Source organism: Natrix helvetica, assembly GCF_964273705.1.
Source record: "Natrix helvetica genome assembly, chromosome: 3".
NCBI lineage: Eukaryota > Metazoa > Chordata > Lepidosauria > Squamata > Natricidae > Natrix > Natrix helvetica.
The window spans coordinates 156,123,978-156,139,254 of record NC_138549.1 but is presented as its reverse complement, the minus strand read 5'-3'; the positions used below and the strand labels follow the sequence as shown (position 1 = coordinate 156,139,254).

The window sequence follows — 15,277 nt, the reverse complement described above, 5'->3', positions numbered from 1 at the left end:
GGGCTCCGTTGTGGTCGTAAGTCAAGAACTACTTGTATGGGAATTACAGTGACTCTCTAAGAATAGAATAGAAACAAACATTATATTAGTACTTAAGTGAAAGAATTCAAGAGAAATTCATACATTGATGTGTCTTGAACATATAGAAAGAATAAATGAGGAATATCTATGTAGATTCTCAGTCATTCAGGTCATGATTGTCCCAATGGTTTTTCTTTGAAGACGTTTCACTTCTTATCCAAGAAGCTGGATGAGAAGCAAAACATTTTCAAAGAAAACCAGAAAGTCAGTTGCCTCTTGAAAAAGCAACTTTGGGACAATAAATCAGGACTGAATTATGCAGTAAAACAAACATGTGAATAGTGAGTGCCTGATAGAAAATGGGACACTTAGAAAGTCCCATTGAATTGAGCTGGGATCCTCAAAAAGGAAGATGTGAGTATATTAAAAGGCACAAGGCACCAGAAAGATGTGGCCGTTACAAGGGTTAGAAAACTGGTTACAAGGGTAGAAAACGACAAAGAGATAATTAAATACTGAAACCTGAGTTAGCTATATTTCCTTTTTTTAATTCATACAGAATTTCTTTCCATGTCTGTGTTTTGTTGTGTAATGTGGTTCACAGTGTAACTTATCCAAAATTGGTATTGGTATATGTCACATTATTTACATTTGCTTTTAGTGAATTCTAATTTTTAAAAAAATCTATCCATCACTTTTTTTCCACCTGTTTTCTGATAACAGTGTGATGATCCTTAATGGTAACTATCTTTTTAAATACTTCAACAGAACAGAACCTACTTGAAAGCATAGACTTCTGTTCCAACTTTGCATAATGTAAGCAACAAACCTCTAGTTTATCCACTTTTGTGTAGATATTGTTCATTTCTGAAACCTTGGCCTTAATAAGTGGAATCATCTCTTCCAAGAGAATGGATGTATCACTCCTAATCTGCATGAGGGGAAACAAATCAGTATCACAAAGCATTGCCAATAAATACAAAAAGATATTTAGTATACTGTAAAAATACAAGTGATACCATTTTATGTATTATATGGTGCCAAACAGTTTCCTTTAAAAAATTCAGTATAGATGAATACACCAGTAGATTCCTTCCTAGGAATTATATGTTCTGTAGCTCACCCTCAATTATGCTACACTGACAGCTTGTGCCTTTACCAGCTACTAGGACTCCATTCTACGTAAGCCACATGATGTTTCACATTTTAGTTTAAGGTTGCAAGAATACATACATTTCTCCGGCCAAAGTTGATTCTTAGCATGCTTCCATTACATCTGCTGATTCACTGCCAGGGGTGCTGTTCTGATTTTTGTGTGTGCAGCATCTTACGAGAAAAACAATTCTTCGATATCTATTCTGGCTTTGCTATCCACCCTCTTCTGCCTATCACTAATTAGCTGACAACGCACCCTACAACTGTACAACTGGAGCAGGACTCGCATGGGTCTGGTTCTAGGGTTCTGGCTATATCTCCTCTCTTAGATTCCTTTCTGTGCTCTTCTTCTACACTCTGCTCTGTTGTTATTTTAGTTGAAGAAAGCTAAAAACAACAAACCCAGATTGAAATCACAAAGGATGTTCAGAAGCAATGCTTCTACTTTTGATTTTTCTCCCCCCCCCCCTTATTTTTCAGGAGAACACAGGTTGCTCTGTTCTGTTTGGGAGTGAGTGGTGGGAAGAGTTGTACCCATTTACTGTTTTGCTTTTCCAGACTTGCATTAAATCCAGCAATAGGCAGAGTTAGGATACCTACAGCATTGCCAGCTGAGCAATATAATGCTACATTATTGTACGCACAATTTTGAGAGACACTGGCACAGCCCAGGTGGCTCCAGTTCTTTAGAAGACAACAGCAGAATAGCAGCAATAGGGTCTCATGGAACATAGAGTAATAGGGTTGAAAGGGACTTTGGTGGTCTTCTAATCTAACCCTCCTGTTCAAACAGAAGACCCTACATCATTTGAGACAAATGAGAGGGTAGGGTAAGGTAGGGTAGAGGGGGGAAGGGAAGGGAAAGGAAAGGGGAAAAAAGGAAAAGGAAAAAAAGGGGGAAGGAGGAGAGGAAAAGAAAGGAAAGGAAATATATTTATCACCTGTAGAAGGATGAAGGGAAACCCTACAGTATTATAGGAGCAGCCCTTCTTCTTTGACAATAAAACAAACACAAAATTGGTAATGCCCCCTTTTTGGGGGGCAGAGAACAGTAATATGTGTACGTACATTGAACAAATAATAATTAGTATGTTTTGGAAACATACCATCAGAAACTGTCAAGTAAAATCAACACAACATGATCTGGGTACAGGAGAATCAATAGAAAAAGCTGATTGTTGTAAACAACACAAGTGCATGTAACAAAAATGTGAAGTTTTCTGAAGCTAAAGCAAGAGCTGCTGTCCTTTTAATTCACAGTCTACATTGTCTTACCATAAAAGCTCCAGCATCTTTAAGATAAAGCCCGATTTCTGGTGACTTCATAGTCATCTTAATATTGGGTTTTGGTCAACAATAGGTAAATAGTTTACCACTATCTTCTCTTAGAATGTTAAATCAATATCTCAATCCAGCCTACAGCCCTAGCTTTTCCTGGAAATTTTCATTCCACATTAACTGATGCTTAGTTTTCCCTCTCCTAGAGAAATCTTTATGCACTTTGTAAGGAAAGAAATGTGTAGCAAATACTTTTCTTTTTTTATGCACGCCTTTGCTGAAATAGAATCCTTTAAAAAAAAAACCAGAGAGAATAAGAGGCAGGAGTAGTGTTTGCTTCCTTGAATTTACTCAAAAATTAAAAAGGGTAGGATAAAGTAACAACAACTATGCTAATGTAATAACATATTAAACCATTTTTGTTATGTTGCTATTTTTTTCCTCTATGGTATTCTCAGTGGTTTCTTCTGATACCTTCTACTTTCTTTCCACCATTGGAATTGTTTGAAATTATGTTTATAACATTACATGTTGGGGGAGTTTTCCCATGAGCTTCTCCTGCCATTGAATTATACTTTGGTTTAAATTTATGAACGCCTGCTTCTTTCAAGTTTGATCCATCAACATTATTTGTTACCCTCTTCAAAGCTCTCCCTGGTTTTACTTTATCTTCTAAGTCTTTCAATTAATGAGGAACAAATGAAGTTAGTTGGTCCTCTTTTTCTATAAGAGGCTAGATAAAAAGTGTTCTGGGAAATCTGAATATTTATTGAATCTATCTAAGTGATTTTGGATTGTTAACTAGTCAAAACATCTCATTAGAACAAAAAGTATCTTATTCAAAAAACGTATTATAAGTAAAGTCTCAAATACATTGTCAATGCAGAGAAGACTCATCAGGAAATCATATTATTTTTGAGTTCTAAGCTTTTAGTACTTCTTTTTTTCTGCTGTATTTCATGCTATTGTTGTGTTTAACCATTATTGTAATGTACTGCAATATATTGAACTGCAGACTGCAAAAAATTTAATCCAATAAAAACATAATAAAAATAACTGCCTGTTCCTTGGATACAAGAGACAGCAAAGAAAACAATGACAACGAAGTTACAAAGCGAGACACTAACAGATATAACTCTACCATTATCATGCAGAAACATATGTTCTTGAAATCGATAAGAGATCATTCCCAGGAAAGTAACCTTAAATATTTTGTTGATTACAACTGGAGCAGAGAAATCTGAAATGGCAGAATCTGAATACCTGTAAAAACAATGTACATATACTTAGGAAAGGCAAGTTACCGTTTGCCGATGCACTACGTGCTTAATAAATATGTAATGCTCTTTGGAAAGCCTTTTAAGCATTGTTTTCTAAACTAAGCTGATGTGGGTCACACTTTATTTATCATGAATTAGAATGCAATGATTAAAAAAGAGGCCCACAAATCATTGCAATGCAAAGCACTGATTAAAGAAGTTATGCGATATTTGCACGGATGATATGAACAGGACTGTATTTAAAATCACCAGTTGCAAAGTACTGTGCTCAATTTTCATGACACAAGATCAATGGGCCTCTTGGGAATTTGTTTTTTGGTCCTCAAGCAAAAAGTCCACAGCCACTTTCCAAGATGACCTTTGGACACCTATCAACATCATGGCATTAGGTTATCTTCTCCACTGAAACAGAGAGGGGAAATCTTGGGCAGTGTGCGCAAAATTTCTCTCTAGAACTAACCCAGGGAATCTTTCATATGATATTCAAGCATCCTCAAGGAGAAACTGTGAGCAGAGCTTCTTATTGTGTCTATGCATGCAGGTAAGAATGGTGCACATAAAATTTACAAGAGCACTTGTCTAGGCCCGTAAGTATTTGTGCACCACGGTGCCACCTTGTGGCTTAACCACCACTGTTCTCAGTAATAAAAACCATTTCAGAGAAGGTTGTTATCAAGATGGCTGCCTCAGGAAGAATGTGAGCATGTGTATGTGTGAGCGTGCTTGCTGGAGTGAGAGAGAAGAGAGAAAGTCCTGTAGCTCCCTCTCCCCACACAGCTCACTGCAGCTGAGCTGCTGTTTCTAAATCGCTCTCAAGATGGCCTCCAGAGGAGATAACATAAGAGGAAGCATTTAGATTCTCCAAGGTCTTCAGAAGCTAAACATACCATATCAGTCATACCACAGAACTCATCCAGCCTTATTAACATCTCTTCTATACATTCTTCTACTTCTTTCATCTGGAAATAAAGAGATAATTTAAAAATTACTGCCCCTGCAAAGTGAGAACATCCTCTGTATCCCAAAATTGAATGACTTTTGATTTATTTAACAAAATTAAATTCTGAAAGTTGAACACAATTTTTCTATTTCAGATTAAATTATGTGAACCTAAATACAGAACGCAATTTTTTTAAAAAAATGCCATCTTGACAAACTTGATTCTCCATGTTTTTTCTCGATGACAAGCATGCAAAATTTTCTTGCTTGAATCCTTCCCAATATCAGAGTAACCCACTCTTTGCAGAAAGCATTTTGTTGGTGAAAACCCATTTAAGGTGATGGAGTTCACCATCTAAGAATCTATTTGAAACAAGTTCCCCAATTTAAAACAATTATTGGAATATGTATAAAATGGTCTTTGAGCGAATCTGAAATAATGCAGGGTTAAATTTTTAACAATTGTCCTTTTTCTCATAGTACCATTTGAAAGAAACATGTAACATAATCTACAGTAAAATCACATAATTTTCCAATTACTTCATGTTTTGGAAAGGAAAGTGACAGAAAAAGCTAACTTTTTTTACAAATTTAAAACTACTTTTTTCTTTTGGAATGTTTATAGAACAGAAACATTTTCTTTAAATCTGATAGTGAGAATTCTGCTTGAAATGTAATAGAATCTATTATCTTATCTTCTGCAACCTGGTGGCCTTTCAATTTTGGATCAGGTTAAGCATGATTATTCAAAATGAATGTTGAAGCATTATTAAAAGGTGAAAATACTAGGTATCTGAACTGAATTAAAATAGATACTCCTACTATAACTAGGTACTCCATCAAGTGTTATCCTTGTTTAAAGCAAACAGTGCCTTTAAAACAGTTCGTGTATTTTCAGCTTAACACCCTGTATGGCATCATCCATTATGGCTTATGTACAAGCCAGATCACTATCATTTATCCAACAAACCATGTTTTAGAAAATCTTGGTTAGAATTATGAGTGGAAACACTCGTGACGGATTCCTGATTCCTATGCCATCATCACTATTTGTTCTAAAACTGCTTTCTTCCCCTACTTTATCACTACAGGTAACCCTTGAATTATGACCGGAAGCAAGGTTGGCATTGCGGTCATAAGAGGTGCCAGTCATTAAATGGGTCAACCTCTGACTGACCTGATTTTATGACATCTTTTTGCAGCAATCATTAAGGGATTCTGCTGTCATTAAACAAATGCCATGGTCGTCAAGTAAGCCCATTGTCTGCAGAAACTGGAAGTACATGCCAGCTTGTGGCAAAAAAAAATCATATATCATGGTTATGGGACAGTGGGACATTGTAAACAGCCATAAATATGGGCTGGTTGCCCAGCATCCTCAAAATACGATGTGACTTTGGGGTGGCTGCAGGGTGGTGGGTTGGTTGTCGGAACTTGAAATTTTTTTGTTCCTTCATAACTTCAGACAGTTGCTAATCACCATAAAGTAAGTCAAGGAATGCCTTTATTATAGTATTTCTCTATTAAAAGTTATGATTACAAAATTAAATATTATTTTTGCTTTCTTCTTTATTTCAGTACATATCCTTTTTTACACACACACACACACACACACACACATATCTATCATCTATCTATCTATCATCTATCTATCTATCATCTATCTATCTCTCTATCATCTATCTATCATCTATCTATCTATCTATCTATCTATCTATCTATCTATCTATCATCTATCTATCTATCTATCTATCATCTATCTATCTATCTGTCTATCATCTATCTATCTATCATCTATCTATCTATCTATCTATCTATCTATCTATCTATCTATCTATCTATCTATCATCTATCATCATCTATCTATCTGAATTTATGTAAAGTTCAACAGCACCTTTAAAAGCCTTAAATAATCCCTATTATCAGAATTATATTTCACTTTTTAGGTCACAGACTATCACTTGAAATCAGCTCTTCTAATATTTCAAGGAACAGGCCTTACATAAACATCACATCATATTCTCCTTATTTCCTCTGGTATCCTTTCCACAAGCAGGCAGGATGTTTAGGAATACTTTACATATGACAATTGTTCACCCACACCCATTGCCTGTTGGTAGCTCTACAATCGCCAAGCTATTTGAATTGTGAGTCTCTGAAGGATTGAGACAAATCTATGATATAGCTGAATATCTATTATTAGTCAAAAATTTTCTTTTGATATTTCTGTATTGGTTCAAAACACAAACAAGGACATACGTAAAGACTGGAGCAGAGTATTTTCAATAATCCATCTTGTTTATTTGAAAAACATTTAAACTGATACTCCCACTGAGATTTCAAATAGACGGTGGGCTAAATTTATAGAATATAATACATAAACATATTTGGGCATTATCTCTACTAATATCTGAATCAGTAGGCCTTCTGAATGGCAGTGTTGGAAAAACGGATTGAAAGATTACTTCAGGGAAGACACTTAAATATTGCAGTGTTTTTCTAAATCAGGTAGAACCAGAAATAAAATTATGTTTCCAGATAGTGCTATATTTGGCAATGCCTTTCTGATAGATAAGAGCACTCTGAAATATGTTCTGAAATGTTATGAATTAAGTGTTCCTAAGCCAGATTTCATTTTCGACTCCATGGGATTTCAATTATCACTTTCTTCTGTTAAAATGAAAATGATTATTGCCGTGCCACTGTGAGGAACTAATTTACACCAAACAAGAAAAATTAAAAGCAGAAAATATTGCTCATTGTTAAGGACACTGTCAAGCAAATGATCCATATTATGTAATTTGGATCAGTTGCAAATTTGGAATTCAAAACTGACATGGTATCAATTGTCCTCATCCCCAGTGCGACATGAATTCAGATTAAAGAGTTACTGTAGCGGGCACAAATGTATTAAGTTTGCAGTTTTATTGATTATATTTATTAATAGTTTGTTACATTGATAATAAACTTGGAGAAAAAATCAGACTGTTTTTTTCAATAAGGAATTAAGAACATATTCCTTCAGGAGATTATTATTCTCACTTAGATCTTACTCAACCACATCCATCACTGGAGGTTTTCAAAAATAGACTGGACAAACATATGACCAGGATAATATAAGGTCTCCTGCCTTGATCAAGGGGTTGGACTAGAAGACCTCTGAGGCAGAGGTGGGGTTCAAATCCCAGCGCTACTGGTTTGCTCGTGCTTGCGCGCCTGGCCGGAGCCTCCCGCTGCCGCCACCACCAGTTTGGCCGATCCAGGAGCAACTCACCTCTGCTCTGAGGTCCTTCCACATCTATGATTCTATGTTTTATGTTCGATGTTTTAACTAAGGAGAACACTAAAAATTCCATTTACTTTGCCATTCATGTTAATATGGCAGAACTCCATTGTAAAAATCCACACACAAAAAATCATTGTTACTTACATTCACAATATTTGCTAACAATATTTTTTCTCTGATTTAAGTACTAATTAATTTTTGGACAAAATAATTTACCTTGTTTTTGTTCTTTAACAATTTTCTAGTGCAGGCTTCTTCTATACACATTTCTTCAGTGTAATATTTGACTACTTACTACTATTTGTATACTACTTTCCATAATATACTGTACCTTCTTTTTATATACAGGTTTTCTGCTTATTTTTGCTGAAAAACATACACTGGTATTATGAAGTCTGGCAGAAGCAGAACACACAAATTCTCCAGAACCCACAAATTCAGTGTAACCCACAGCAAAATTATTTTGCACCCCTAATTGAAATATTCATTTTGGGTTCACCCATCATCCATAAAATCAACAGGAAATAAACTTTGTGCCTAAAGATTTATGTGTTCACTTTTCTTTCACTTGGTTAAGCAGTACTGATCTGGTTTGCCTTCACTGAAAACTACCAGAAACTCACGCCCCGCAGGCTGCATGCGTCATGTGCTGGCCACACCCACCCCTGGTTTAGCGAAGGGGAAAAATCACGATACATCATATGATGATGTGATGCCGCCAGTTTGACACCACTGCTCTAGATTATAGATTAGAAGGGAAAGTGAGAAGTGACACAATCTTGAACAACCAACAAGTCATTCCTAGGAAACAAGCCCAAAAAATCTACTCATATAAATTTGTATTTAAAAGTAGCCTCACAAACATGTCCACTTAACCCAATACTAGAGAAAAACCCTATTTAAAGATGGTATACTTTGGCATAAATGTGGCTAAACTCATGTAGTTAATTATAGAATATCTAAACCAAGCCAAGCTAGTTAAGCTTATGACATCTTGTATTTTGCTTTGAATGGGGCATAGCAGACATGTTCAAAAGCAATTATGCTAGATTGTTTTTATTAACGGAGGCATGGAAGTTTAGTAGCCATTATTCCACAAACATAAACAGACATGACAAAAGTTAAGAGTAGGAGTAGATAGCATGGACTCTTAAGGATTAGATCTTCCCTTGGGCTACTCTGAGCATATAAAACAATATTGATGCTATTATAGAAACAAAGTAGGAGAAAACTGACACTCTAATTCAGGTATTTATCTTTCTCTTAACAGTCTTGAGGGAAATAATTTCTTGACTCTAAACACACACACACACATTTAAACATCTAAATAAGTGTCAGTTGAAGTTCACTGAATTTATTCTGGAAAAATTAATATTTATGAAGTAGCAAATGATAAGTCTGCTCTGTAAACTAAGTCACAGGGACAAAATGTAGACTGAGGCAAAGTGTAGAATAACCTCATTCAGTGTCTCTGTTCAGTTCAACCTTCCCACCCCAAGTCAAACTGCTCACATCTACTACAGTAGGGTCAGACTGGAGAAGATTTCAGTTTAACTAGCAGCATGCAACTCCAAGCATTGCATTGGGCTTTGTGAAACATGACAACCATCAAACTTCCCAAAATGGATGAGGCAACCAGGTGGGCCAAATTGACATTTTGGATATTTTTAAGGTGAGATTCCTGCAAATAAAGCACCTATTTTACCACTTAAAAATAATATATTTATTAGATTCCTTGTATTCCTTGTATTATTACATGGGGCTCCCCTTGAGATGCGCCCGAAGACTACAGCTAGTTCAGAATGCGGCCGCGCGGGCTATCATGGGGAGGACCAGATACTCCCATATAACACCACTCCTGCGCGAGCTGCACTGGCTGCCTGTGGTTTTTCGGGTGCGTTTCAAGGTGTTGGTTACCATCTTCAAAGCGCTTCATGGCACGGGACCTAGTTACCTGCGGGATCGCATCTCACCTCATACATCCCTGCGACCAATCCGCTCCCACAGGGAGGGACTCCTCCGGGTGCCGTCCACCAAGCAGTGTCAACGGGCGGCGCCCAGGAGTAGAGCCTTCTCTGTGATGGGCCCAACCCTCTGGAATGACCTCCCCCCCGATATCAGAACTACTACCGACCTCCGCTCCTTCCGACAGAAACTTAAGACCCACCTGTTCCAATTAGCTGGCTTAGCTGATTTATAGTCCCACTTTCAACCTCCTGGCAAACATCTTATTTTGGGGTAGTTTTTAAGGGTATTTTTAATTTTTTATTCGAATCTTAATCTATTATTGTACAGTGCATATCCTACCTCCTCCGTCTATTTATCTATGTATATCTATATTTTTGTATTCACATTGTTTTTAATATGACTGTACACCGCCCCGAGTCCTGTTTAGGAAAGGGTGCAGTCTATAAATTAAAGTATTATTATTATTATTATTATTATTATTATTATTATTATTATTATTATTATTATTATTTTATAAATAACTCAGGCAGAAGCAAAAAGCAAGATGGTGGCGCCTATGGCGGTTCAGGAGCATGGTAGGCCTGTGTTGCTGCCGGTTCCAGCGACCCAGGCAACCAAACCACTATCAGTTTGGCCGAACCGGGCCGAACCGGTAGGAACCCACCACTGATTTTAAGCTGTTGAAATTAAACAGTTTGGAGATCAAGGGTTTATTTGCCCAGATCACACTTGGAAATACAAGGGAAAACTATACTTTAAAATATCAACAATGCCAGAAATCAGGTATTAAACGCTGAACAGTATAAATTGTCTCTATTGTTTCTTACATCATTTGTTTTGGATAACCTTAGTATATATTATGTATAGAGACATACAACAACTCTTAAATGTATGGAAAAGTACTCTTTTCATTTCATTAATCATGTATGCCTATTATTTTTTATCACCCACTTTTCCTTTTATTAACAGTATTACTTTAAACACTACATAAAGATCTTTAAAAAATCAGTTCAATCTGAATTAAATTAAATCTTATATACACTGGACTTGGAATATTTGTCATCAAGTTGGTGTCAACTGTTAGTCACCACACAGATTTTCTCGATGGCAATCTGTGCCTAACCTGCTTTTTCACGTCTTCCAGCTCTGCATCAGAGTTCATAGTCTTTGTGTGAATTTGCATACATTTGCTTATATTTGTTCTATGCGCACACACAATAATTATTTACCAAATAATCAATAATCAAATTTCAGCATTGTGCTTCTGATGCATACAAATCTTAACGATCTACTCAACCCTCCTGATGAGAGATCTCTGAAAGTTACACTGCTTTTCGTGTTTGTCTCTTTGCAATGTTTACAAAATATTTCTGGATTCACTCAACAGTAAGCTTCATATAGCCAGCCAGTTTGGTGTAGTGGTTAAGGCATCAGGCTAGAAACCAGGACACAATGAGCTCTAATACCATTTTAGGCACAAAGCCAGCTGGGTGACCTTCAGCCAGTCACTATCTCTCAGCTCTAGAAAGAAAGGAAATGTCAAGTCACTTCCAAAAATGTTGCCAACAAAATTGCATGGAGTTCTCCAGGAAGTCAACAGTGACATTAAGATACCAACATACAAAAAAAGTTGTGCTTTGTTCAAAAGAGATCACTTCCAATATTCTGCAATAAAATGGTGTGCCCTGAAAATCCTTAACTAGGCTGAAATGCTTGAAGACATTCCTATGTGTGTGTGTGTGTGTGTGTGGTAAGAAACATAATTCAACTACAGTATTTTATTAATGGGCCATTTCTTTGGATATTAAGTTTTTTAATTCACTATTCTCTTATATGGCACTCTTCCAATTTTTTTTTAAAAAAAAGTATACTAGATGCTAACAATGCAATTTTTTACAATTTGCATTATCCAGAAATTCAGTCAACTGAAAATACTTTTGGAAGTTAATAGTACAATATTCACAGCTCAGATATTCAGAAAGTCAGCCAATTAAAAATAAATTTAGCATAACAAACTAAATAGCCTTTAAAAATAAGTTTGAAAAAAAGTTTTAAGTGCCTTACGTGAAACTGGGTAGAATATAAACTCTATAAGAAAGGTGCAAGATGGAAAAATGGCCTATTTCTTGTGCCTGTTGTTGCTAACAGCCCAATGAATCCACAGATGCAAACGATGTTCAATAATTTAATTCTTTAGATACTAATATCAATAGTTTAAAATGAATTTGAACATTAAGTGGAATATAGATATAACCTAACCTTGTAACCTCCAGGGAACGAGTCAATTCCATCTTAAAATTACATTTCCCAATTAATGTAAGCCAGGGGTGTCCAAACTTGGGAACTTTAGACTTGTGGACTTCAACTCCCAGAATTCCCCAGCCAGCCATCCATGGCTGGCTGGGGAATTCTGGGAGTTGAAGTCCACAAGTCTTAAAGTTCCCAAGTTTGGACACCCCTGATGTAAGCAAACCAAGCAGTGGCCTCACAATATTGATGAGACCTTTGTCCTTGTCTCCCTTTGGTGACTTTCTCCATTTTATTTAAATATTGAACTGTAGCAGAAACAGAACAGAAACTTGTGATACTTAATATGAATCTACAGGATGACTGACCTCAAGATTGAAAACAGCTTAAGAAAAAAAATGTGTGCAAGCAATTCCAGCTCAAAGATTTCCAAGGATGTGGTGGATCAAAAAACACTAGTGAAAGATCGAGGACGAACCAACAGGTAATGTTCTCACCCCACAGTTAATCATAGTTTTTTTTTTAAGTATTGGGATCATTTATATTATTATATAGGGATTCCTCACTGCGCTGTGGAGTAACTGCTTCCAGAGGTAACGTGATCCCTGAACAAAATAAAGAAAAAGCAGAAGGCACGCCCATAACGAGGCAAACCCACAAGAGTGGCACGGATGTAAAGGATGCCTTTCACATCCTTCAGCTGCCTGCCTGCCACTCTGCAGATTGCCTCCTGGCATTGAGCTGCGTCCATACGACCCATTAACCCGTGTTAGTCAAGGAACTCAGTGTCCCGAATTTGCACAATCCACGGAATAAGTCACAGGGGCTAAGTTCGGACAAGACGCTCAACTAAAACGCGGTAGGCTAACCTGGGATTCGGTGGGTCGTGGGAACCCAGCACACCCCCCCCCCAAGCATCCCCTTCCCAAGCATCCCCACTCCCGAGGTGCACAAACCCCTAAGGATGCCTAGGGGTGTCTCCTCCCCTTTGCAATGCTTGGCTCTACCCGGCCACCCCAGCAGCCTCCCACCGTACCTCCTTCTCGGTCTCAGGGGACAGACAGTAACCGAGCGGCCGAGCCCCGCCGGCATCCCTCTCCTCCGCTGCCGCCTTCGACCGCGGCTCTCCGTCCTCGGCGGCGTCCGCAATCCGCTCCGCCGCCCAGCCGTCGATTGCGGGGAAGGCGGAGGAAGAGGAGTAGGCGGGCGGTGATGGGCGGCCTCCGGAGGCTGCGGCTTCCCCTTCGGCGGCCGCCTGGCTCATGTCAGCCGCGCGCCTTCTCTCGGGCCGGGGGCAGCGGCGCAGCCAACAGCCAACCGGCGCCTCTCTCGCTGCCGCAGCTTTGCAAGCGCGGCGCCGGGCTTTGAAGCGGCTCCTTCGGGAGCCTGGTTTTCGGCGGACGGAGTCAGGGCGCCTCCTAGCGAGCAGGGACCAGAATTGCGCTTTCGGAAGCTGTTGGGTCTTAAGGTCGCGGATGTCACATGGGGGGGGGGTTTACTCAGGAGGGGAACTGGCTGAAACCCGGCATGGCCCAACATTTTATTTATTTATTTTTTATTTATTTCGTCAAGCATGAATTAGATAACAGATCTAAGTATAGACATGATTATGAATGTGTGAAATGAATACAAATACAAAGGAATAGTAGGACAGGACGGTAGGTACACTGGTGCGCTTATGCACGCTCCTTGCAGGCCTGTTAGGAATGGGGTGAGGTCAACAGTAGAGAGTTTAAGGTTAAAGTTACGAGGGTTTGGGAATGAAACCACAGAGTCAGGTAGTGCATTCCAGGCATTGACCACTCTGTTGCTGAAGTCAGATTTTCTGCAATCGAGTTTGGAGCGGAAATCCATTGGGACATGATTCAGCAGCCCATCTGCATTTAAAAGGCAAAGGCCACACTTTTGAAGACAGCAAAGTCCACAAAGGACCGCTGGTTTGAAAGAGGGGTCAAAGAGGCCATCTATGTTCAGTTAACAGCCCTCGAGTTGAGAAACTGAGGGCGAGGGATACAATATCATCTCTCTCCAATCTGCAACACAGTCCTTTCAACAGTTCCAAGGGTCCACACCCATTTGCACTAATCAGGTGACCCTGATGGCACAGTAAAAGTTCTAGGTGGCCTCAATGACTCTCTAAAAGTATGCAAAGGAGTATAAATCCTTCCATTCCCCACCATCCAGTCAGAGCTGGAGAAGCTTCTTGGATGAGAAGTGAAACGTCTTTAAAGAAAAACCAGAAAGTCCAGTTGCCTCTTGAAAAAAGCACCTTTGGGACAACCATGACCTGGATGACTGAGAATTTCCATGGACATTTGAAAACCTGCATTTTCACTCAAGTCACCTTTGAATGAATAATAGTGTTGGGTTTCTTTCCCCCCAAAAATCTCTTTTCTTTCTCCCGTTGCGAAATGGTTTTGCTTTAACAGTTTTAACTATTCTTAAAATTTGAATTGCTTTGGGATTCTCTATGGGAAAGACTATGAAGATTTTTTAAAACTTCTCAACAACTAAAATTCTCAACAAACTAAAACACACAACCAGGCACCATATAAGCCCCACACAGAACAGCCCAAAGCATACGGAGAAGTTCCCTGAAGATGGACTCCAGCATGAGCCCAAAAGTTCAGAAGACTAAACCTCTGGTCCTGGTGACCGACCCAGATAAGATCCTGCAACATTATCCTGGGACATATATGTTTGCCTTCATTTGTGAGAAGTTTTCAAGAAACACATGTTGGAAAGATTGTAATTGAATCCACGGCATCTTCTATAGATTCATAATAGCAGTACTTTTATTATGCAGTTCCAGCTAAGTGAAGAACAGACAGTAAAACAGCAAATCAAATCGAATTTAGTTTGGTCCTGCCTTCTCTGCTGTGTATCTGTGTCTGCATATACATATATTTTTGTTCAATCATGCTCGATTCTCAGAGACTGCCTGGAGAAGCTCCTGCAGGTTCCTTGGCAAAGTTTTTCAGAAGTATTCTGCCCTTGTCTCCTTCTCAGGGCTAAGAGAAAGTGACTGGTCCAAGGTCACACCTCTAGCTTTGTGCCTAAGATGGGACTTTTGTTGTTGTTAGTTGCGAAGTCGTGTCCTACC

The 15,277-nt window shown here is 38.5% G+C and overlaps 1 protein-coding gene across 5 annotated transcripts in view; it reads right to left on the bottom strand.

The window, feature by feature from the left end:
• Positions 1-13,550, bottom strand: part of BCAS4 (breast carcinoma amplified sequence 4) — a 38,309-nt gene extending 24,759 nt beyond the window's left edge. For 3 of the 5 annotated variants that reach the window (XR_014174889.1, XR_014174890.1, XR_014174891.1), the window contains exons 1-3: positions 13,211-13,550; positions 4,622-4,693; positions 851-952 (exon numbers count right to left, since the gene is read on the bottom strand). Coding sequence is in view for 1 of the 5 variants with exons in the window: in XM_081947045.1 (XP_081803171.1) it covers positions 851-952; positions 4,622-4,693; positions 13,211-13,438 (402 nt within the window). In the remaining 4 variants the exon portion in view is untranslated. The remainder of the gene's footprint in view (positions 1-850; positions 953-4,621; positions 4,694-13,210) is intronic. The other 2 variants (XR_014174892.1, XM_081947045.1) reach the window with 2 other exon arrangements.
• Positions 13,551-15,277: the final 1,727 nt, after the last annotated feature.